This window comes from Truncatella angustata, assembly GCF_020726525.1.
Source record: "Truncatella angustata strain MPI-SDFR-AT-0073 chromosome Unknown BKA67scaffold_1, whole genome shotgun sequence".
NCBI lineage: Eukaryota > Fungi > Ascomycota > Sordariomycetes > Amphisphaeriales > Sporocadaceae > Truncatella > Truncatella angustata.
The window spans coordinates 2,296,261-2,319,646 of record NW_025763381.1 but is presented as its reverse complement, the minus strand read 5'-3'; the positions used below and the strand labels follow the sequence as shown (position 1 = coordinate 2,319,646).

Genomic DNA, 23,386 nt, shown 5'->3' with positions numbered 1-23,386 from the left:
TTCAACATGTCGCAACCAATACAGCCATGTGAGCTTCGGTGGGAATCTTCATCTTTCACGAGGGTACCACATCATCGCCTTTCGTATGATCCACTAACTTCGATACCCATGCTCAAGGCCACCTCATAAAGGCAGTGCTACCCATCCCCGACCATCGCAATACCGACTTAACCGGCGATAATTCTGACATGTTTGGCAATGCTAGGCGATTGGGAGCGGAAGCTAGCGACACTTCAGGATACTGGCCGACATCCCTACCTTAGTGCCTGAAAGGATTGCTTTCCTGGCAGCAACGCCTCTCAAGATCAAATCAAGTTCTCCATATTGCAATACCCCTGAAATCTGGACAGTGATGGTGCTCACCGACACGCTAACGGAGGAGCATTCAAACCACTGTGTAACCACGGATGATGTGTCTTAGCTGCTTTCGAGGTTTGGCGCATGGTCAGCAACGACACACCGACTGAGTAATTCGGTTGCGGGCTTCCGAATTGAGGCAGGTTTACAATGGCTAGTGGGTGCATTACGCTCGTCTCTCATGGGCATACTACTCGAGCACTTTGCCGATGTTGGGGTCGATCTGTTACGTGATTGGACAAGTCACAATCTTGGAAAGTCCCGTCTCCATCCCGATCATCGGGCCGGGAGACCTCCTCACAGTCCCGAGCCCCACCGTCAGCAATTGCGAGCTCCGACGGACAACCAACGTCCCACTGCAGAATCGTCTCACCCTAGTGTCAGACGCACTGGACAGTTATCATGATCTATGCATTTGCTAGCTCTTGCTTCTCTAGCGAGCGAAGGCCCGCAAGCTGAGGGGTACTGTACCGCTCACCGCTATGAACAGAGTGAGATCAGTCGGAACTATAGACGAACCCTTTCCCGTCAAACACAGCCAAGCATGAATCCTAATCAGACAGGTCGTACCGAAGCACTGAAAATTTTTGAGCCATTTGAACATTGGGTACGGGGTACAGGCTCTCTGTTTGCCCAAGGCAAAAGATATTGTTGTGTATGCCAGGGGTTTGCGCATCGTTCATCATCCGGATCCCTGTATCACACCCCCTTCGATTGAGACCAATAAAAGATCAGATCAGAGACCTAATATTGCACCCATGTAAGCCGAAATTACAAGGGTCAGTTTTCTGCAGCACCGCCCTCACTCATGTATTGCAACCGTTTTGCAGCCGTCATGGTGGTGTCTGTCCGTGTTCGTGAGCCGCCCGCACTGCCTGGGGTATGATGAATGTAACCAGGCTCTGAAGGTATCATGGAAGCTCAGCATCAATCGCGCGGTGCGCTCATGAATTTAGAACAATGGCGTATTGGGTCTGAGTGATAGAAAACATTATTCCATGAACCAGCACCGCAAAAAGAAGCAAATAAGCGAAGTCATCTTCGCAGGTAGACCGCCTCGAGCCAAGCCCCTCAACATTCCGTCGTGGGACTATTTTTACATTACGGAGCACTGATGCCGCCATACTCCGATTCTTTGATGGATAGTATATTGCTTCTTTGAAGGAATGTTGGGCATAAACGTCTTTTGCTCCTATTCTCATCCTCGAGATCTCCACCCGACACTTTCATTAGTTCACGTGTGGCTTCTCAGATTGGCTGTATCTTGTCTGTAGGCGGAACAATCCCGTATGGGTGCGCTAAATCAACGTATCATATGATCGCATGGCATATAATGTTCGTGGAACCTGCTTTTCACATACACACCAACTACCACGGCCCGGACCTCGGCAGCAATCTAGTTTGCAACCAACACGTCTTCGTACGTCTTACCCAGAAAGCCTAGACCGCCCCAAGACGGGGACGGTCAATGGCAAAGCATGTAATACCAGGATAGAGTTGAACAAGGAGACCATTGATCCTGCAGTCGGCAGAATGCCACCGCTCTGGTGAAAGTGAGCTCGGCAACTAATCCGTGGGTAATTAGTGGACTAGTCAAATTTAGGCTGTGGCAAGTTCAACTTGTTGGTAAGATGGACCTTTTCTTCTTCTTCTTTTTCTTCTTCCTTTCTTCCTGGCCCTTTCACTTGCCTTCTTGACGTGTACATGACGTTTGCCCTGAATGTTCCAGACTCGGCAGACAGAACCTCCAACGCTATAATATCGATTCACCAATGTTTGTTTACGAGTGACGCCTTGGGGTGACAAGGTTTGAGTGGGGTTTCTGACCTGCACCTGTTCAAGATATCTCGCCCTGTGGCTTTAGAACTTGATTATTGGTTCGTTTAGTGCAGCAGACAATATCTGCAGCACCACACTTTTGTATCTTACTGACGGGTAACAATACCCGTTTAGAACATGGTCTAATCGGAATGCATCACCCCGAGCCTGGATAGAAGCTCCACGTGAGTGGTGCCGCTTACCTGCCCGCTTCTCGCGGCCCGTTGAAATTCTTCCTCAGCGACTGGGCCACTGGAATCACCAGCCCTATACAATAGTACTGTGCATTTCGATATGCGGTCAGAGGCCTTCACCATAATGAACAGGTTTGAGAATATTCCAGAAGAAGCCACACGTCCGACAGATCGTAGGATTTCGTGCAGCCTTTCGGACAAAAGTACACTGCATGTGTTGATGCCGAACGTGACATCCGAACATTCCACTCGAAAAGGGCTACATGCAGGTCGTAAACCGAACCTATCGCTCTTGTCCTGCAGCTCGCAATACCGTGCTGGAAAGGGGTCGCAATCACTTGAGGTTACATCAGACAATGTCCAAGGCTGAGCACCTGCCGTGCCGCACATTGTGATAGGCGATCCTAAAAAGATCAAGCCGCCTTGTCACATGAAGGGGGAAGAGGAGGGAGAGTATTGAAGTACTGGGATCGACCCGTTTACGGTATTCCGAGCCGTGACATCGTGCTTTGGAAACCATGCCTCGTGATATCGAGTGCGCCCAAGTAGAAACTGCCAATCGATCCGACGCCTGAAGCCATTGAGGATATCTGCTTGAGCACCGAGTCTTCCAATTTTGAGGGTTTACTGATTTTAGCAACCCGTGACACTCACTGATTTGTTTTCCTCATGCGGGATCCTGGTCATGTCGTGTAGAACTGAATGGCACATGGCAACAGCACTCATCAACAGCGAGTTGACCCACAGCGCAACCTTCGTGCTCCAAGATGCCTGAATAGTGATTGTCATCGATTTTCGACACGAAGAATGGTCAGAATCAAAAGTGGAAGGATATGGACCACAATAACAGTTAGGTGAAGATCCTCGACTCGGCCCGACGCCGTCACGACTTTGAACCCCCTTCGAGCTCACATACGCATTCATATAAGTAGGCAATTTGTGAGAGGAGCATCAAGAAAGATGGTATGAGGATATCGATTAACAATATATTCTGCGCACACAAACAGGAATGGATATCTAGTGGACTTTCTATGCCAAATAGGCCTTGGTATGCCAAGCGGAAGACCAAAAGGCCGGCCGCTAATAATTATTACAAAAGAAATATGCCAGACGCCAAGCACGCATTCAATCCAAGAAGGGGGTATCGCCTGACCTGCAACTAGCCGCGTCCAGTTCAAATTCATTCGTCCAACCGTGGCCTCATTTTGACCCATTAAGAGTCCGTTGCAATATTTAGTCCTCAAAGAACTTGATAAACTGCTTCAGATCCTGAACACCAACGCCGTGGCGGGGATAGCATATGTAGATAGGGTCACCTTTAACACCAAACTTCTCTCTGAAGCCTGCCTTGTTAGCCAGGGAGAGCTGCTTGACGAGGAGCTCGTAGGTATTGGCCAAAAACTTGGCACGGGCTCCGTGCAGCTGAGAACCAGGGGTCAGCTTCTCTGAGACGCCCGCACCGAAAGTTACGTTGCCAGTAACAGACGAAAGAGCCTTCTCGACAGTGACCTCGATGGTGCCGTTCGGTGCACCAGGAAAGTCCATTGCCCACTTCACTTGCCAACCGTGCTTGGGGGAGAGCTGCGCTAGAACGACAAGAGCAACGACCTTGTTATCCTTTTCTGCAGCAAAGTATTGACGATGTTCGGAATCGACCCATGGGCGGATCTCTGTCAAGTGGACTTGTTTCTTGCCTCGACGGGCTACCTTCCACTCTTCAATACTTTCATCGCATCGCTTCATGAAATCTTCTGACAACTCGACCTTGTGGACCTTGACGTTTTCCCTTTCGACTCTTCGGATGTCGTGGCCGCTAGGCTTGTTGTGGTTGTCAGCATCGACACGCTGTTCTTCCACGCAGCTCAACGTTCTCCACTTATGATGGGTTGCCAAAACATCCTGCACTTGCTCCGACACCAGCATCCATACAGGTGTAAGCTTAAGCTCGTGCAAAACGTAATTTTGGTAAGCTGAGATCACTTCGTTGTACTGGCTCTCATCGCAGAGTGGGTTACCAATAGTCATCGCAAACTTTTCATCTTGAATAGCATATCCAACGGCTGCGCCATTGGAATGTCGCCAGATCTCAAAGCGTTCATCCAACCACGAGGTGTTGGAAGCATCTCCATAGTTGGCGATGAGTTTTTCGACAGAGGGCTGTTCTGTGAACTGCCATGGCTTTGTTGTGTCGGCTTCAGGGTGGGGAAGTCCTTGTGGTTTCTCTGGTAGAGACTTCGGATCTCTGTGGAACAGGGTCGCGTTTCTCACGTTGCCCAAGTTGAGCATCAACATCACTACTCTCTCCAATCCAAGACCTGCACCTCCATGTGGGGCTGGGCCCAAGTCGAAGGCAGCTAGGTACTCTTCCATACCAGCCTCAGGTATCCTGGCCTTCTTCATGCTTTCCCGTAACTTTTCAGCATTGTGAATACGCTGGCCACCAGTACAAACCTCCTGTCCGCGGATAAAGATATCGAACGAGTTTGTGAAGTCAGGGTCTTCAGCCTTGTGGGTATAGAAAGGCCTCGCGTTTGACGGAAAGTGGTCAAGGATGTAGTAGTCCGTGCCAAACTTCTGCTTGACAAGTTCTCCAAGTCGGATCTCGTCACGAGTTCCAAGATCTTCAACCTCGACATCTACACCGTCGTCTTGCAGCATCTTGATACCCTCGGTGAAGGGTAGGACGAGAGTCTCGTCAAGCCACACCAAGTCCTCGCTGGGGAAACGTTCGCGCACGACATGGAGTTCGGGCATACTTTGCACAGCAGTGAAAATGTTCTTCAAACATTTGTCAACAGTCATCATGACTTCATGATAATCCTGCTGGATCTCCATCTCGATATCAAGACCGGTGTATTCGGTCAAATGTCTGTGCGTGTTGGAGTTTTCAGCGCGGAAAACTGGACCAACCTGTTCCGTTATTAGCAATTATCTTCTTCAAGTTCGGAATAAGGTACAACTCACTTCGAATACTTTTCTTAAATCAGCAGAGATGGCCATCTGCTTGGCCAACTGTGGGCTTTGTGCCAAGAAAGCCTTGCGTCCAAAATAGTTGACCTTGAAAACCTCGGCACCGCTCTCCGTTGCGGCTGGCTGCAACTTTGGAGTTTGGATTTCAAGAAAGTCTAGGTCCTCGAGAGTTCGACGGAACTGGCTGACGATCTTTGATCTAATCTTGAAAATAGCAATATTGGAGGGATGTCTGATATCGAGGATACGTGCTTGCAGGCGAGTATTTAGCGCCTCCGGAGGTTCATAGTTGTCCCATGGTGTATCATTGGCGGCGGCTACCAGATGCAAGGAGTAAACGTCAATTTCGACGGTTTGCTCCGTTGCAGATCGGATGTTCTCTGGTGGCTCTTTCAGAGTACCGGTCACGTAGACAAGAGATTCGGGGTGTAGCTTTTGCACCCATTTAATCATGTGGGTGCTTGTATGCGCAAGAACACCTTGGATGGAGTGGGTCTGATCTCGGAACAACAGAAAATCGAGCTTGGCCGACATACGGCGTTGCGTGTGTATCCGGGCTCGAAACGCAACTTTGGTGCCAACTGAGAGTTTATGAATGCCCTCAATAGTATTGAGCTTACCAGGCTGGACTTGGGCAGGTAAGTCTTCTGGTTCTGCGACCATTCCATAGCGCGTTAGCATCTCCTCATCCTCCTCGGACCGCGCGCGTTCTTGTTCTCTACGCCAGCGGTTCTCCCGCTCTTGGATATCCCGCGAGCTTCGTTCCTCCTTCTCCGCCTTCTCTATGCGTCTAAGCTCATGGCGATGGGCAGACTTGCCCAAGCCATTGCCATTGCCATTGCCGTTTGTTGTTGTGCCATTTTGTTGTTTGTTGCCCGGCTTGAGCTTCTCCTTTAATTGGAGTACCACGCCGGAAAAGGTGTGCGGTCGAGGAGAACCCTCTTTTGTCGGCATTGTGACGTAATAGCCCTCAGAAAAAGGCGGCGGAAATGGAGGGAGTGAGGCTGAATGTCAGGGAATGTCGCTTGTAATTTGTTGCTGAATGAATAGAAAAAGGTGATGGGGAGACAGGCAGTAGTATATTATGTATGGGAGGAAGTGTGGCGGTTTCGGCAATAAAGATTATTAAAAAAAAAAACACAAGCTTTCGCGGGATCCGATCAAGAAATGTGCCTGGCAGCTGCGGCAGGACTAACTAAACGTAGGGGACGGATGACATGTGGAACGTACAATATTGTTCTAATAATGATGTCGTCATCCCGTACTTAGAATCACGATTACGGATTCGAATCTGGAAGACTCCATGCGTCTATAAGTTATTATTGTGGATATAATGTGATAGACCGACCGCGCACGATGCCTTCGCGAGGATTTAGTCTAGCTAGTTGTAAACCTTTGATAGGCCGAACCGCCCGTTCGCCGCTGCCCTGACTCCTGACATATCTGGGGGTCGTGAATCAGATGCCGGAGAATCTGCTCCACCCCAGCCTTCACGAGTAGCATTTGTTGCAATCCAGCGCAGTACCTGCCGTCATATGCTCGCATCTTCCCGGCCCTGTCCGTGTGCCTTGGCAGAGCCCAGAGCCTTGAAAGGGTCTTCACCCTTCCTTGACTAGCATTCTAGCACTAGCATTGGCGGCTTTTGCTTGGGCTTAGTGGGGGGTTTCCAGCAGGGGTAGAACCTGGTATCACCGTGGCAGGGATTGACGAGGCCAGCGGGGCTTGACGTCATACCAGATGTTCCAGGCCGCTGGAAAACAAGCTCAAATCAATTTGAACAATATGAACCGAGAGTGACTCGTGAGCTGAGTATCAAGCCGTATGCTGTAGAATCGAGCCTTTTCTGTGATTGAGACCGTCAGGCTGTTATGTCAGACCTAAGCCCGCGATCCGGCTACATCGGAACCTAAAACTGAGGCCGTGGCCAGTCTACTGTTTGGATCCGTAACTTGTTCCCTGTTCCAGATAGACATGCTTTGAACTGTCACATTTTGGGACCATACAGAACTTCGAAACTACCATTCGCACGGCACGGACTCCGTTAGTCCATGCAACCTAGACAACTTGCAGGCTGCTGACCCAACGAAAAAGCGCCCGGCCTTCCGCGATGTCAGACGATACTACACAACCAGATCTCAGCGCAGTGTCTACTGCAAACTCTCTGAGGCCACCAGAGGACGAGACCAAACCAAACCTTAAAGCAATATCTGAGAACGGTAGACTCAGACCACCATTTTCAGCACGGAGAACTTTCTCCCAGCGCATACTTAGACGACATCGCAGCAAGGCTTCTCTCACGGGGCTTGACCCTGAAAATGAACCCGGAGAAGGTAGACCTGCTCTTGGCCTCAGGAATACTGTGTCAAACCTCGATTTGAACGATGAATACATAAACCCCTTGGAAAAAAGCGCGAGATGGATGCTATCAGCCCGCGCAGGCGCCGTTCGGGCGGGCGCGAATATCGGGTTCGGTATAATGAACAGGTCCGCTGTGAATCCCACTTCAACCATATGGCTTAATTCGACGCTAGGACCATGGAAAGGCCAGAAGAAGATCGAAGTCAAAATTTGGGACCCAAAGAAGAAACCGGAAACATCAACTAGTCGGATGACTTCGTCAAATTCAAGGAGGCCAGCAATCATCAACTTTCATGGAGGTGGGTTCGTGGTAGGCACAGCTACTGACGATGCACTATGGGCTGGAGCCGTCATGAAATCTGTTGATGCTGTCGTTTTCTCAGTCAACTATCGTCTCGCGCCCGAGTACCCGTTTCCCAAAGCGGTAGAAGATTGTGCGGACGCTATTCTTCAAATTTCTAGAAGAGCAGACGAATTTGGCATTGACGCTGATCGCATAATCATCTCAGGCTTCTCAGCCGGCGGAACGCTGTCATTAGCGAGCTGGGTACTTCTCCAGGAACCGCAACGATGGGGCTATGATATCGGAAGCCCACCGCCCAAGATTGCAGGCTTCGCGCTTTTTTATCCCCTTCTCGATTGGACTATTAGCCGGCCGGTCAAGAGGCAGTCGTGTGTTAAGCCAGATTTCACTCTGGCCAAGGGTCTAACCGATTTGTTTGATGCATCCTATGTATTCCCTAAAATTCCCAAAGACGAGCGCGACGACCCCAGACTCTCACCAGGTCTTATGTCTGACGAACTGGTGGCAGACCTTCCGCCCGTGCACTTAGTGATTTGCGAGTATGACATGCTCCATGCCGAAGGTCACACATTCGCAGAGCGGATACAAAGCATGGATAAGGAGATCATCGTCAGGGTTGTGAAGGAGGCGAAACATGCTTGGGACAAGCCAGCACCCAAGACACCGAAACCGAGTGTGCATGTTGAATACGGACATGCCGTGGAGTCGATGAGGAGATGGGTCAAGTTGCCGGGGCTTCCGGGACTGTCGAGAGAGAACAGCACAGTATCGCAGCATCTTCGAACAACAGAGGAAGCCGTAAAGGAGCAGTTGCCGGCGGATGATGAGCCGACACCGAATGAGAAGGCTGACTTTAGAAATTCGGATCTTCAGCTATCATAAAACATTGAGCCTATAGATTAGATTGTTGTATTCAGCTATTCTTTTAAGGTTTAGATTTAGAGGTAATTACATATTGAACCTATTTCACTTGCTCTCATTCAGAGATGATTCTAAACCCAGTGATTTCAATGAATGACGCTTGGAAGACATGAACAGAGACCGTTTTGGTTTTGTCATGGCTTTTGGTCCATATAATATCATCGTGTCAATGGATTTTGAAATAAGATCAATCAGAAAATAGCACGTTGAGGTATGTAGCTTGAAACTTCTGTACGCCGACTATTATTCCGTCATGGGCCGGAGATGGTTCTATTAGCTGCTGGCTATCGTTCTTTATTCTCTGGTGGTTTGTGCAAACTGAAAACCTTTCCTGAAAAAGAAGCGAACTTTTAAAGAAGATTCTCAAAAAGTCTTCAAGTGAAGCAGCCATTCCAAGTGTCTCAAAGCGAGGGGCTGGAATAGATGAGAGAGTGCGAGAATCACACAAAATCTTCATCTATTTTTAGCTGGCGGCAGGCACACTATTTCTACGCCCAGCACCCCCGACCTATCAATGCGAATACTGCGACCAGGTCAGCTGTCAACACCATGCGGGGAAGATAAATGCCTCCATCCATGGCTTGCACTGACTGGAATGCGCACCATTACGATAAGAATGGATTGGTGAGGTCCAATTGGATGAGCTTGAGAGCTGCCCGTTTTCCTGAAAACCCTCTTTCGGTATCCTATATGCCAAACCGCTTTTGTAAAGAATTTTCTCTTTAACTTGACATCTATGATTCCCATTCAAGTTCAATCACCGTCCAGTGGTTGATTTTCTCAAAGCCAGCTAGCACGACATAAGCTCTGCTGGCCGTGGCTGGCTAAATGCACGCCTTTACAAGCGAGCATGTCAATATTGACGGTCGGGCGTCGCAAGGCAACTAGCAGAGGGCCTCCAGGCCAATCAATCACGATCCTACGGCTATCGAATACAGTTTGACAGTATAAGTAGGTCACGACAGACCGCTATGGGGGCAAATGAATCCATTTTTGGTAATAGCCTTATCTTACTTTTCCCCGCCTGAGAGGCCCAATCGATCTTGTTGCCACCACACATTATGATGACTTGTTCACAGAAAGACATTGATGAGTGCTTGATGAGTTGATGTGGCGCTCCTCCCTGTTAAACACTTGTCAAAAACCTTCGAGCTCACAAAGGCCTTTTTCTTCATTCTTTCTAAATTTGGGCATTCTTAGGATATCTGTGCCGAGGGCCGCGTCGCACGATATGGGCAATAAATCTTGGCGTACACAACGTATCGATGCTGTTTAGCATGGCTTTATGGGTTAGGTGTGCCAGGTCGTGGGTTTGCACTCCACGAAATGGGTATCCCGGCATGCTTCACCGAAGAAGACAAATCAATAAGTACAGATGGCGACTCCTTGAGGTGGCATCACACTTTGTGATATTGACACCCCCGCGTTCCTCTGACAAGGCAGTATTGCACACTGAAACTTGGTAAGCGCTTCTTGCGCAACACAAAGACAAAATGCCCATGTATGCCGTAAATGGAGAATCTCAAGACGTTTATTGCTGCGCAAGAATCATCTCTTATGAGCGGCCACTATAATCCCATTCGGTGAGCAATTTGCTGCGGCTTCTTGTGTTGAGCGTTGACAGACACCGACAAGGCATAGTCTCATAACGCTCTGTTAGACATATAGGAAAGCAGCACATACCTGAGGTTGAGGAATAGAATTCCGCCACTAGTTCGCGAGATACAACCAAGCTGGCCTCAAGGGTTTGGAAATGGCAAATCACTTCACACTACGACGATATGTTTGCCACGCCGATGCTTATCCACATCTGCTAATCTCGCTTGGAGGAGTCAGTACCAAAATAAGTCTTGTGGGTAAGTCCGACTTGCTTTGCATCTTTCATAACTGAGCTAAGTTAAGAACGCCAGACTCGCCGCTGGTGTAGATAGAAGTGATCTCTAAAATGCCGAGCTTGAATCCAGTTGCCGGTGATCGTGCTGATTGTGGCAACTGATTGTTCGCAATTATTAGCTTCGAAGCGTTATTTGCCTTGATTTCATCCTCATGGCATATCCCGATGCTATAATATCTCCTCTTGATAGACACAACAATCCATCCGTGACTCACTTGCTTGATTGCCACTTCCGACCTCAAAAGCTCAGACTCCCCAAGAATTGATCAATTGCTGTACCAATTTGCCAGAGCTATCAAATTTATACCTAGCTCAAATTTCTACTCAAGAATACACTCCGAAAGATAGGAATTTACAAAATTGCACGGCAACCAGCATCTAGTGACAAACACGGTCAAACACAATCAATCATGTCGGCTCAAGTCTGGAATAGTTCAGCGGGCTCAAAAAGGCTAGCATGACCTTCCAAGGCCGTTCCCAATTGCTGACCCTTACCAGTGTTGATTGTGTCCCGGTCGGAAGAAACACTGTGCTTGCCCAGCTACGAGTCCAGAGATACCTTGATGAACCGATTCGTCCGCTACACGAGAAAACCACGGACTACAGGCAGGCAGAGAAGCAAGCTGAAGAGGAGATGAAAAATCGTATTCATGATATCATGAAGGGATATAGTCATACGTGACTTGAGGCTGTTGGTTGTCGCTTGGCTCTTAGTCTTCTTGTTATTGGACAGTCTGATATACTTCTCTTTAGATATTCCGTCAAGAGCAACATGATTTCGCAAGTTTCCTTCTTCAATATTCGTACTTTCTTCTCAAACTTCGTCATTTCCTTTAGACAGAATGTTGTGGAGATCTTCAGGACATTGACAAGCCTTGTCAGTGTGCGTTGGATCATGTTATACCACTGCCAAATTATCGAATCTCCTGGCAAGTTTGCCTTGTTCATTTCTGTGTATTCAAGCGACGGCTCTTCGCTCTCAGTTCAGTTCTGCCGTATGTGCCAAAGTACTGAGCATTTCATACATCAATACCGTGAACGGCAGTGATGCTGTGGCCAGTGATGCATCTAGCAGATGGAGGACTTGAATCACTAACGAGGCGAGCACTTATAGTCTCTGAACGCTGGCCGACAGTCTGCATAGCTCATATACCTAGCTCCGAGGCAATGCTGTCGTGACATCCCCCGCCAGCGTGCAACACCTCTCCCTCATTATCCCCCACCTCCAGAGCAGAGCTGGCCCAGCAACGACCCAACCGCAACGACCAGCAAACGACTGTCGTTCATTCCATTGGCCACAACTTATTCAAACAAACCTCTAGGCCTCAAAGTTCTAATCAATTCAAAGTTCTTTCGCCCCCCAATCCGGGGGGCTCGTAGGCGGCCACCCCCATCCTGGTCGATTTGGTAGAGTCCCAGCTTTCCGTGAAATTGTGATTCATCGTCAGGTGTCATGTTCAATTCCCACACATGCCAGTGATTTCTTTCTAATTTGAGCCCAGTCCTTAGTGTAGAGCCCAGTCCTAAGTGCAGAGCCCAGTCCCATGTGCAGCAGACGTAAGGTACCGGTTAACGTAGAAATCCGGTGCCTGAACTGTTTTGCAATTTTTTGCAGCTCACCTCCTCCCCCTTCTTCCATTGCTCATAAACATTACCGCCGCGAAGCAAAGATGATTCCAAACACGGGTTGTACTGAATCCTTCCACTTGCTTTATTTGCTATCTGTCTCATACAACCCAACGCGCTGGCAATATCAAGAGAGCCAGTCCTGCCTGATACTTGCCACGAAGCAGAACCGACGGTAGTAATGCTCGGCACATATTATGTTGTAGTACCACTATCAATTTATGACAGAGTAGTTGTGTAAAAGGTATTGAGCCAATGATGATTCACTGCTGTACGTAGCTCTTGAACAGCGGTAGCTCGGACGGGCTGTGCAAAGTATCATCATCTAGCTAGTAACGCTTCGAAGATGAGTTTCTAATCCGGAGAGCCGCAACAAGATCCTTCGAGCTTCCCTTCCCCAGATTCAATTAAGCCATAAAAAATGCGACCCAATGTCAGGAGTGATGATTGGCACGGCTGTCTTTTGAAATTCCATCGGTTATTTGAAATGCATGAAAACCAGTAACCACAAGGAAGAACATGATCATGCCCTTGAATGGATGAAGCTGCACATGTATCGTAAGCGGAGTTCCATTCTTAACAAGCGTAATAAGTGATAGGGATTGGCGCCAGTGCTATGACAGCCAGGCTCGCTCATACTGTATTAATACTTGGGCTTAATATAAACTCAATGCAAGGGACCTGATTTTCCACGGTGGGTAGGCAATTCAAAGTCTTAAATTTCACTTGCAAGGCCTTAAATATTGACTAAGTCCCACATGGCAAGCATATCATATGTGAATAGAAGTCCTGGAAAGACGTAGTTCAAATCTTGAGCGTCTCGATATCTTAGTCGACGCTTGACGCCGTAGAAGCGTCGAAAGATGAAGTCTAAACAGGATATACTTTATTTTGCAAAGGTCCGTATTAATAGTGACCACTTTCTGCCGTAACTTGAAGAAAGTTGATGCCATTGAAGAATACAAATGAAGTTTGGTGGTTCGCTCAGTGAACTAACTACGTTTAAATGCATTAGTTTGCTTAAAGGAGCATATGTCGTCTGCGGCTCACGGATGAATACATACGCCCGCGATAAGATAAGCCTCAGCGACGTCAGAACCAAAAGTTCCCTAACATGCAGTGTTATGCAGCCTTGCCTAGCTACTTCTTATACAATCCACAGCCTCACTACGCTCAAACCAATAACCCCCACTGATCTCGACGCCAAATTGCCGGGACGAGCAAAAGGAGAAAGATGCCTTCAGACATTTCCTCGTACCTCGCACAGCACTACCTCACCGCAGACCCCAAGCCCTCGAAAAAGCGCAAGCGCAACAAAGACCCCTCGGCTGGCCTGCTCATCACCGACGACTCGGAGACGGGATGGACGCGCTCCACAAACGCAGACGACGACGACGACGACAATCCCACCACCGTGGCGGGGACATCGGCCGAGTTCCGCAAAGCCAAGAGCTCAGGCTGGAAGGTCGTCGGAGCGCCTGCGCCCAAAGAGGCCGACGTGAAGGCGAACGAGGACGCGGCGGCGAACGCGATCCTGGCTTCCGCGGCCGCGGAGTCGGCGCAAGCATTGGGCGGAGGCGGCGATGACGGCCCGGCCGTCATCATGATGTCGGATGGTACGCATGCGGGACTCCAGTCCGCCGCGACGGTGTCGGCGCAGCTCGCGAGAAGAAAGGCGCTGGAGGAGGCCGAGTTCGAGAAGATGCGGAAACACGAGAAGGAGGCCGAAACGGTGTACCGAGATGCGACCGGAAGGCGCATAGATATCAGCATGAAGAGGGCCGAGGCCAGGAAACAGCTTGCCGAGGCCGAGGAGAAGAAGGCCAAGGCTGTCGAGGCGCTCAAGGGAGAGGTGCAGGTGCAAGAGGCGAGGCAGCGCAGGGAGCAGCTCCAGGATGCGAAACTCATGACAGTGGCAAGAGGTGTGGACGATGAGGAGATGAATAAGGAGCTAAAAGGAAAGACGAGATGGGGTGACACGATGGCCGATCTCATCGGAGGCGAAACCGGCGGGTCCACAAGCGGAACTGGGGCAGGCAAGAAGACGAATAAAGGGCGACCAATATACCAAGGCGCAGCACCACCAAACAGATATGGTATCCGTCCTGGATACCGGTGGGATGGCGTGGATAGGGGTAATGGCTACGAGGCCGAGAGGTTCAAAGCCATCAATCGCGTTGAGAGAAACAAGGACCTCTCGTACAATTGGCAGATGGACGAATAGATGACGGATTGCCAGTTTTGCGATGTGGCGACGGAGCGATAGCATGAATACTTTTGCTCGAGCATTATATATATGATGGTGCTTAAAAGCAGAACAATGATACCCTAGTTGATAATTACATACAGTACTCTTGCGCGGATAGTTATGCATTGCAATCTCGGGATGGTCATTGACATGTATTCGTCTATTCATATTGTATGAAAACGCCCGGCATCGCCCGGATCATGGTACCCTTGGTTGGATGGCACGAAGCAAAAGCGCAGGACCAGCTGATCTTTGACTCCATAAAAGCACGATCTCGCTCTCAATTTATAATTCGTGCCATGAATTTATGCGTAAAAGCTCAAGCGTCCGGATGGATGCCATCGCGATAGCCTTCCAGGGCATGTCTACGCAGCCTTGATCTTCCTTGAAAGCGTCTTGGTGTCTTTCTTAAATCTGCCGTTTTGCTTAACTAGGGCAATGAACTCTGCCTTGGTGGTCTTGCCCTCTCCATCGCCAATTCTCGTGTTAAACAACTTCAGCAGCTGACTGATGTTGAGGCCCTTTGCGGGATCTTCCGGAAGAGCATCGACAATTTCCTGAGCCGTAAGGGGTTGCGACATAGGCGAGCGAGCACCAGATGCAGGAGCGGGACTACCGGACCTGCTGCCGACAGGAGTACCTCTTGCGTTAGTACCTGTCGCGAGATTGCTACCGGCGATCTTCTTCTTCTTGGTTCTGCCACCAACGCCATCCGACATCTCACCTCCTGTGGCCTCTGCATCACTAGCGGATCCGGCACCAGGCCGACGAGGGATCGGAGTACCGCTGCGGCTGCCAACAAGAGAGGAGCCTGATGGACCGAGCTTCTTCTTCTTGTTCTTGCGGGTTGATTCGTTGCCACTGGAGTCAGAGACCATGGGCGAACCAGAACGCTTTAGCGATTTGCCCTTCTTAGCAGCATCCACCTTCTTACCCTGGGGTGTGTTGTTGCCCTTGGAAGAATCGCCAGTGATCTTATCCTTGGCCTCCTTTTCCTTTTCCTCCTTCTCCTTCTTGGCCTTTTCCTCGTCAGACTCCGAATCGGACTCTTCCTCGCTCTAGGTTGGGTTAGCCACACATGAAACTTGACCTGATGGGCCTCACTCACAGAAGAAGCAAAAGGATCTCGCTCTCTCTCCGAGTCGTCAGTGTCGTCGTATTGGAACTGCTTGTCCCGCTTCTTCAGGGCTTTCTTCATATTTTTGCCAAACAGTTTCCTCTCAAGCTCTTCGCGGCGGCGTTGAGCCTCCTCCTTCTCGACAACTTTCTCGTCTGCGTGTCCAAAGAGATTCGCTCCAAGTTGATCTCTGCGGACCTTCTCCTGCGCATCCTTGCTGTCTTCGTCCTTATCTGCTTCAAGGTTTGTGTTCTCATCATCGTCCTGGAACTCGTCACCTGACATGTCAATGTCATCATGATCAGCCTTCTCTGCACGCGAAGACTGCTTATATGTACGACTCTCCTGCTTGACCATACCCTGACCACGAGATGCAGCTAGTTCCTTCTCAGCTGCTTCGCGCTGCTGATCCCTCATGGCCCACCGTGCGACTGGTGCCTTCTTTTTGAGAATGGCCTCGACCTCGTCCAGCGTCATGGCGTTCACCGATGATCGCTTTGAAGAAAATTTGTACCATTTTTCCAAAGGCGTCACAATGAACTTGTTGTCTTTGTATAAGATGGCGACCTTTGTGCCGGAGAGAGGCTGCTCATACTGTCCGACCCATACATTCCCGCCATCTGCGTCCTCCAAATGCCATGGTAGAGCTTCCTCGTATCTAATCTCAGATTCTTTCTTCTGCGCTGCTGTCCGAGGTCCATGATTGACTTTGGTTCCTTGCGGCTTGTCCTTCTGCTTGGGTTGTTTTTTCATGGGACCACTGGATGGGGCCTTTTGGGCATCGTCAATAGCCTTTTGGGTGTCTCTTTCGGCCTTGGCCTGCGCCAGCCTCTCCCTTTCCGCAATCTGTTCGGGCGACTCTTCTGCTTCAGGCGTAGGCTCCTTATGCGAGCGGCCGGGTGGGGGCTGTCTGGGATCACGACGATGTAGCAAGACAGGACGGGTGAACTCGTTCTGATCTGAAGGATCAATGCCAGCTTGTGTCTTTCGAGGGGGCACTAGGCGCATGACATGAGAGCGCATGCCGTCGTTGTTGCCCTTCTTGGTCAGGACTAAGTCGAACTCGCCCATACCCTCCCGCATGGGAAAGGACCATCCACCGTTCCTCTGACGATCAGCTTCGAAGTTGGGTTGCGCTGGAGCACCGGGTTTTGCCTGTATTTTGGGGCCGGTAGGTTTAGGTGGTATTCCTTTGGAGCCGGCAGGCATCGGCGTCCCTGGGGCATGGACAGCTGCTGGGCGAGCATGTGCTTTCCCTACAGGACGGAAGGGGTTGGACTTGACTGGCCTGCGACGAGCCATAGGGCCTTTCCCTTGGGGAGGTGTCGGCGTCTGGCCATTAGGACCACCGGCTGGCGAGGCGCTCATTGTGGACAAACGCGATCGCGTCACGTCGCAGGGAAGTGGTAGCTGTGCAAGTTATCAGGGGATAGCCAGCACCGATGCCGCTGCAGTCAATGCTCTGTTGTTGTAGCGAGACTATGATAATCTGCTAGATAATTGCTGGCATAAAACCGAGTTGACAGATCAATGCCGTTGCTGCGTATGATGGGCAGCTTGAGCAGGAGCGCGTAAATCGTGACAAACGTCGAAAGGCCTGTGCGACTATCAACCAGCGGGGGGCCAGTGTGACGGCCGCTGAACCGTTTAGACGAACGAGTGAAACGAGTCAACTGCTCTTTCAGATGCGCAATGTGGGTGGTGAAAGGGAAGGCTGATGGTCGGGTGCGAGGCCGATGACAAAGGAGTGCCGCCTGCGCTGCTGAAAGTCCCAGTGCTCCAGTCTTTGAGTTGAGTGGAGGTTTCAGTACTAACAAAAGCTAAAAGCTTGCCTAAATTCTGGTCAGGGTACTTGCCGACGTCACACTGCACGTACCTACAAGGCCAGATTTGGGGCCAGAGCCTATGAGCGGTACACATCAGCACAGAGGACCAAGTATCGGGGTTCTGGGAGCTACTAGTAGTCTCCCACTTTAGAAGCTTTGAGGCTCTTGAGCTCGACTGCTGTCCGAATTATGTACATACCAAGTAGAGCGAACGCCCGTGCATACGGATATGGTTATGGGTGCGTCTATGTGCATAGAATCATGAACCGCGCCATCCACCATTCACAAATAGCAATCACACCGACAACAGTAAGTTATTTTGATCCAGTCATGGTACAGAACAATATCCTTGTCTGTTTCATCGTTTCTGAGCGGGTACGTAGTGTGAATGAATGAATGAATGAATGCATGTAGACGCTGCGACATTCTACTTGTACATAAAGCTGCGCTAAGCCTGATTAGTACTGTTCGATGAAGCTCCTCCTGCAGGACTTTGTCAACTTGAAGCTTCTACCCACCCACCTTGATTCTGGTAGCAAGACACACCCAATCACTGCAGCTTCAAATCACTGTTGTGACAGCGTGAACCGCCAGACTCGCCCTTTTAACTTTCGAAAACTCATCTTTGTCCATTTCGAGAAAGGCCGTCGAGGTTCATGGTCCCAAAACCATAGTTTTTGTGTCAATCCCCATCTGGCTAGGGTCCATATTTGTAAGGCTGTTCTGTCCAAATGTTTACCATTCCTTAATTGCGATCCAACAGTACTAACATCGTTGCCAAAAGCTGATACGCGTCTGGACCATCAAAAGTCGGTGTCCTTTCTCGCACAGAGAACATCAAGGTACGGATTGAAGGATCCGTTCTGGTGTGAACATTGATACTCATTGGATGTTCGTATAAGCCAGTCAAACTCAGAGCGACAGAAAAGAGTGAAGTTGAGACTATATCATTTCGAAGATCCAGACTAACGGCTTGAAATTTCCGTCTGTTTCACAAACACTTTCCGGTCGACTTTATCACGTCAATGGCACTTCATATCCGTGCTAGACCTTCACCCTTGACTGTATTCCAATATTTGAGCCAAACACCTGAACCAGCAAGACGCAAGACTTGAGCGCGGAGAGGAACTCCAGGACTGCAGTTGCCGAACAAACATGATGTCGGCCCCTCAGGATTCTAGCCGGCCTCTTGAGGACCATCTACGCAATTTAATTCTGAACAATGCTGAAGATGCTCCTTCAGACGCTGAGAGGCAACCACCGAATATCTCTGTCACAAACTTGACAGACCAGCCAAAGGAATCTTCTGCACCACTGAAGTCCGCCAAGAAACGTCCGAATCAGGCCCAGCGCCGCCAGATGAGCTCGCAGATCACCATAGATATTGACCCTAGGGCGACTGGCCCCAACTCATCTAGGCCTCCAGTCGGCCATCCAGGCTTCAATAGGGGCCCTCTCCATGAATCTCATTTCCCACCTGATCACCACCCACACGGACACCGTGGGGGGTTCCAACATTCACATCATCGTGGAAGCCATCGTGGGCACCCTCCTCCTCATCATCAACAACACCACCACCATCAGCAGCACGACCGCCCGTGGGATCAAAATCAAGGAGCCTCGTCGACACAATTCCATCAGCAACAAGACTGGAGACAGCATTCTGGACGTGGCGGTATTCCTACACGAGGAGTGAATGTCATGCAAGCAGACGCATTCGCTGCCAGACCACGAAATTCACGTGGGGGTCTTTACAATCCAGAAGGTCACAGACAATATGTTGTGAGGCCCGAGGAACTGGCGGCCCAATCCGAACTCCTGGAGCAACTCTGCGCGGCTGTAGTTCAGACCTCCGAAATTGAGTACAGCGAAATACTTGAGAAAGAAGATTTTCGCAGACATATCGAGGCAATTTGTCGTGCTGTTGTCTCAGATCATGAAAGAATATCTAATGGCGCTACAACGTTCCAACCACAAGACGTCCAGTTGAAATGTTTTGGCAGCCTGGCATCCGGCTTTGCTACTAAAGCTGCTGATATGGACCTCGGCCTCTTGTCCCCGGCTTCGCAAATTCCACCAGATGCTCCAGAATCTCCCGTACCCAGACTTATCGAACGAGCCCTTCTTGACGCCGGCTTTGGCGCACGCCTTTTGACCAGGACTCGAGTACCAATCATCAAGCTTTGCGCGATGCCAACGTCAGAACTTCGATCTGATCTTCTGGAAGAGCGCACGAAGTGGGAACAAGGTCTGATTGCCGATGAAACTGATTTTGTTGAAGAAGAGTCCTCTCCCCACATTGAAACATCGAAGGCGCCCAAAGAGGTTGATAAGGCGGACGCGACCGCGAAGATAAGCATTGAAGCAGCTCAGGCATCAGAGGATGCTGCTGCCGAGTCGGAGAAAGCACAAGACGTATCCCCAGAGCGATTACTATCTTCGATCAAGCAGTCTGGTGATCAATCCTTGCTTGCCTACCATAACCAGACGAAGAAGGTGCTCAGACAGTTAGGCGGACGCGACGTCACTCATTCGAACTTCGGCATCTTTACGGAAGGTGATTTCCTCCTCTTAAGCGACGTGAGTGAGGCTTTCGTGGAGGGCCTGAATGACACGGCGCTTAAACAAAGGGTCAAACTGCACCCATCATTCTCTATAGGAAAGCCGGTACCAAATCATCGAACATTGCATGGTGTCTGCAATATGGTCGAAGGTGAAAATCTGGTGATGCTTTGGGAGAACAGAGCAGTTCCCGATGGAGATGCCCGAGCAGAACAAGCACACGCCAAGACTGTTCGATGGTGGGCAGAGCTCCACCAGACACGGCACTTTGGTTCCGATCCTCTCGCTTTCAACAAGGAGATGTTTGTGTCTCTGGAGAGGCTGAAGAAAATCCCGTCGATCCAACTAATGCAGCTGCAGCAAGACCAGTATGAATCAGCTGCGGACTATCACGACCGTGCTGTGAAAATCATGGCCCAGCTCAGCGCAACTGCTCTTGCGGCCGCGGAGCCTGGTGTCTTGCCACCGCTTATTCAATACTATGTGTCCGGTATTCATCAGAAGGCTGTCCGGGAGGTTGTCAAGAAGTTTGTGCAGCGGACTGATACCAAGAATATAAGGGCTGTTGCGCGAAGACACAGAAGCTTGCACCTTGCCGATGAATATGCTAGGGCTCTCGACAAGGGCAGCCTTTACCAACGCGATGATATTCCCATAGTCAAGGAGTACATCCACTTTCTGAGAAGCGAAATGGTCCCGGTCAATTCCGGTCAGGTCAACGATTACCATCTGCCCGTTGAAGAGTCGTTGTTACACATCTATGACAGAATCTTGCAGTTGCCCAACCCAGCATTGTCAGCAGAGAATCAACCCAAAGATCGATACCATGACAAGCTCGCATTTCCACAATCGGGAGTCGGGGTTCAATGCGATATAAATTTCTCAGCGCACCTTGCTTTGCAAAATAGTCACCTCCTACGGTGTTATGCGGCAACGGACCCCCGTGTTAGGCCTATCGTACTCTTCGTCAAACACTGGGCCAAAGCTCGGGACATCAACACACCGTACCGGGGAACTCTTAGTAGCTACGGATACGTTTTGATGGTCATGCATTACCTCATCAACATCGCACAGCCATTTGTGTGCCCCAATTTGCAATTACTCACCCCGCCCGACCCTGATCTTCCATCTGAAGCGTTGGAGGGCGTGGCAACCTGCAAAGGCCGCAATGTACGCTTTTGGCGCAACGAGCAGGAGATCCAGCGTATGTCAAGTGAAGGCGTACTCAATGCCAATAGAGAGTCGATTGGCCACTTATTAAGAGGGTTTTTTGAGTACTATGCGCAAAACAATATGATGAGCACCACCCAAAAGAGGGGATTTGACTGGGGTAGAGATGTCATTAGCATGAGAACTCCCGGCGGCATCCTCAGCAAGCAGGAGAAGAACTGGGTCCAGGCAAGGACTACTATGCAAAGGCAGATGGGTGCTCCGCCAACTCCGATTGAACTGGATTCACAAAATGCAATGAAGTCATCCGCTGAGCCTCAGAGTCAGCCGATTGCAAATCCCGAATTAATGTATGGCCCCTTTGCATCGACAGATGGGCCATTGAAATCCGACCACGCCTCTAAGCCGCAGGAGCTCAAAGAAGTCCGGCACCGGTTTCTATTTGCTATCGAGGATCCATTTGAGCATGAACACAATGTGGCTCGTACTGTGACGCATCATGGCATTGTGTCGATACGCGATGAGTTCCGTCGCGCTTGGCGCATTATCAAGCTCGCAGGCAAGGACACAGTTCAGGAGGACTTGCTGGAAAATGTCAAAGCACATGCCCAGATGCTGGAGAGGAAGCAATTCGCTGATCTTCTCGCGGAAATCCATGGAAACAGTAAAAATCTGGTGTAGGAGAGATTTGTTACGATATGGTCAAACAATGGACCAGAGAATGTGTCGGAATGTGCTACGAAATGGTTCGGGCTCATGGCGATAGAATGAGACTGTGGGAGAAATCTTTGTTGTCGTTGTCGAAAAGAATTGTCATGATGGTTGGCTGTAGGGGTAATAAAAGCAATAGCCCTGAGTACCCTCATCATGTATTCTACGGTAGTAAAGCAGCTAACGTAAATCTCGAAAGTTCTATTGCCCAAATACGAATTTCATTATTTTAATCGTTTTTCAGTGGAAATATTACGTTGGAACAATGGCGGCGTGGGTTGAGTTCCATGGTGGGTGGTATGTTCGAGGCCGGTCTTGAAGTTTTGTGAGAAGCAGCGAAAGACACTCGAGCTCCCAGGGCCGCCATCTCCTGCCAGCCCGCAAATTTAAATTGATGGACCTGGCTAACTGTCTGAATGCTCATAGGAAACATGACATGTGCCACCTTTCTCGGCGATATTCACTAACCTAGCTTTGGTGATGCATCGTCATGGCATCAATCTTGCGATGGGGGTGGCCAAGCATGACCATGCTCTAACATTGTGCAATTGCGCTTCTACGCAGAAAGCCACAATAGACAACGTATTTATTAATAATCCGATTGCGCGTTGAATGTAATAAAGCCTGCATATAGTTCTTTGATGTTATTTTTAATTGAGATCCGGCTCGTGAGGCTTAGACGTGACAGGATCTCCATAAGGGTAAGCTACCTACGCTGCTCGAGAATAGGCCATCATGAGGTAAGGCTCGCTGGCATATGTCTTCAGGTCCTAAAGCTTTCTAAATATACCCAGTGCTCCATGTGTTTAAATGGCAACGTTTAACGGAAAATCATGAGAACATATTCTTCGATCACGAGGACGGCCAAATGGTCGTTAATAATAAGAGGCTCTTGAGCCTGTATACTTTATTCGTGCGAAGAATATACTATACTGTAAAGCAATGACAAGTTTTCTATACCTAACCTCATAATCATTTGAAATCATGATTAGATAAGTGCCATTTAAGTTGAGTCTTGTTAATAATCTCGAGTTACTCCTAATCACCAAGACTGAATCTCCCTAGCATGTGTAATATCAGTTTAACAAGATCAATTGACCCCAGTCTTGTCGAGTTATCGGGGTTTTTACTTGCTATTAACATCTATTATAGTGCCGGAAACCCTTTAACGATGAGGAACCACGTCACAACGAGCTCACCGTCGGCTTACTTTAAGCTTAGCCACCTTCGTAATAAGTTTGTCCAGCAGGAGAGTGATGTATATATAAACCCAAGAAGAATCTTCTGAGACACATGTAAACCACCATACC

At 49.5% G+C, this 23,386-nt stretch overlaps 5 protein-coding genes across 5 annotated transcripts; 3 read left to right on the top strand and 2 right to left on the bottom strand.

Moving 5' to 3' along the window:
* Positions 1-3,245: 3,245 nt before the first annotated feature.
* Positions 3,246-6,643, bottom strand: BKA67DRAFT_545017 (aspartyl-tRNA synthetase). Its single transcript, XM_046101307.1, has 2 exons — positions 5,334-6,643; positions 3,246-5,279 (listed from the first exon to the last, which is right to left on the bottom strand). Exons 1-2 carry the CDS (start codon positions 6,291-6,293, stop codon positions 3,603-3,605), a joined length of 2,637 nt encoding a protein of 878 aa, XP_045963732.1. The 5' UTR covers positions 6,294-6,643; the 3' UTR covers positions 3,246-3,602.
* A 509-nt stretch (positions 6,644-7,152) lies between these two features.
* On the top strand, positions 7,153-9,366 carry BKA67DRAFT_545015 (Alpha/Beta hydrolase protein). The gene has a single exon (XM_046101306.1). The coding sequence runs from the start codon at positions 7,447-7,449 to the stop codon at positions 8,881-8,883; it is 1,437 nt and encodes a 478-aa protein (XP_045963731.1). The 5' UTR covers positions 7,153-7,446; the 3' UTR covers positions 8,884-9,366.
* A 4,310-nt stretch (positions 9,367-13,676) lies between these two features.
* BKA67DRAFT_652822 (Pre-mRNA-splicing factor of RES complex-domain-containing protein) lies at positions 13,677-14,666 on the top strand (the record flags this gene model as incomplete). The annotated part of the gene is made up of 1 exon (XM_046106235.1): positions 13,677-14,666. One exon carries the CDS (start codon positions 13,677-13,679, stop codon positions 14,664-14,666), a length of 990 nt encoding a protein of 329 aa, XP_045963730.1.
* A 381-nt stretch (positions 14,667-15,047) lies between these two features.
* On the bottom strand, positions 15,048-17,314 carry BKA67DRAFT_19511 (uncharacterized protein). Its single transcript, XM_046095379.1, has 2 exons — positions 15,799-17,314; positions 15,048-15,748 (listed from the first exon to the last, which is right to left on the bottom strand). Exons 1-2 carry the CDS (start codon positions 17,173-17,175, stop codon positions 15,056-15,058), a joined length of 2,070 nt encoding a protein of 689 aa, XP_045963729.1. The 5' UTR covers positions 17,176-17,314; the 3' UTR covers positions 15,048-15,055.
* A 1,477-nt stretch (positions 17,315-18,791) lies between these two features.
* BKA67DRAFT_509134 (uncharacterized protein) lies at positions 18,792-22,046 on the top strand (the record flags this gene model as incomplete). Its single annotated transcript, XM_046097219.1, has 2 exons — positions 18,792-19,161; positions 19,282-22,046. 2 exons carry the CDS (start codon positions 18,792-18,794, stop codon positions 22,044-22,046), a joined length of 3,135 nt encoding a protein of 1,044 aa, XP_045963728.1.
* Between the last annotated feature and the right edge of the window lie 1,340 nt (positions 22,047-23,386).

Excerpts from the sequence above, each read along its gene's own strand:
- BKA67DRAFT_545015 (XM_046101306.1), top strand. The coding sequence starts at position 7,447 with ATGTCAGACGATACTACACAACCAGATCTCAGCGCAGTGTCTACTGCA.
- BKA67DRAFT_545017 (XM_046101307.1), bottom strand. The coding sequence starts at position 6,293 with ATGCCGACAAAAGAGGGTTCTCCTCGACCGCACACCTTTTCCGGCGTG. Across the intron at positions 5,280-5,333 it reads ATTTAAGAAAAGTATTCGAA|GTTGGTCCAGTTTTCCGCGC; the intron begins GTGAGTTGTACC and ends ATAACGGAACAG.
- BKA67DRAFT_19511 (XM_046095379.1), bottom strand. The coding sequence starts at position 17,175 with ATGAGCGCCTCGCCAGCCGGTGGTCCTAATGGCCAGACGCCGACACCT. Across the intron at positions 15,749-15,798 it reads GAGATCCTTTTGCTTCTTCT|AGCGAGGAAGAGTCCGATTC; the intron begins GTGAGTGAGGCC and ends AACCCAACCTAG.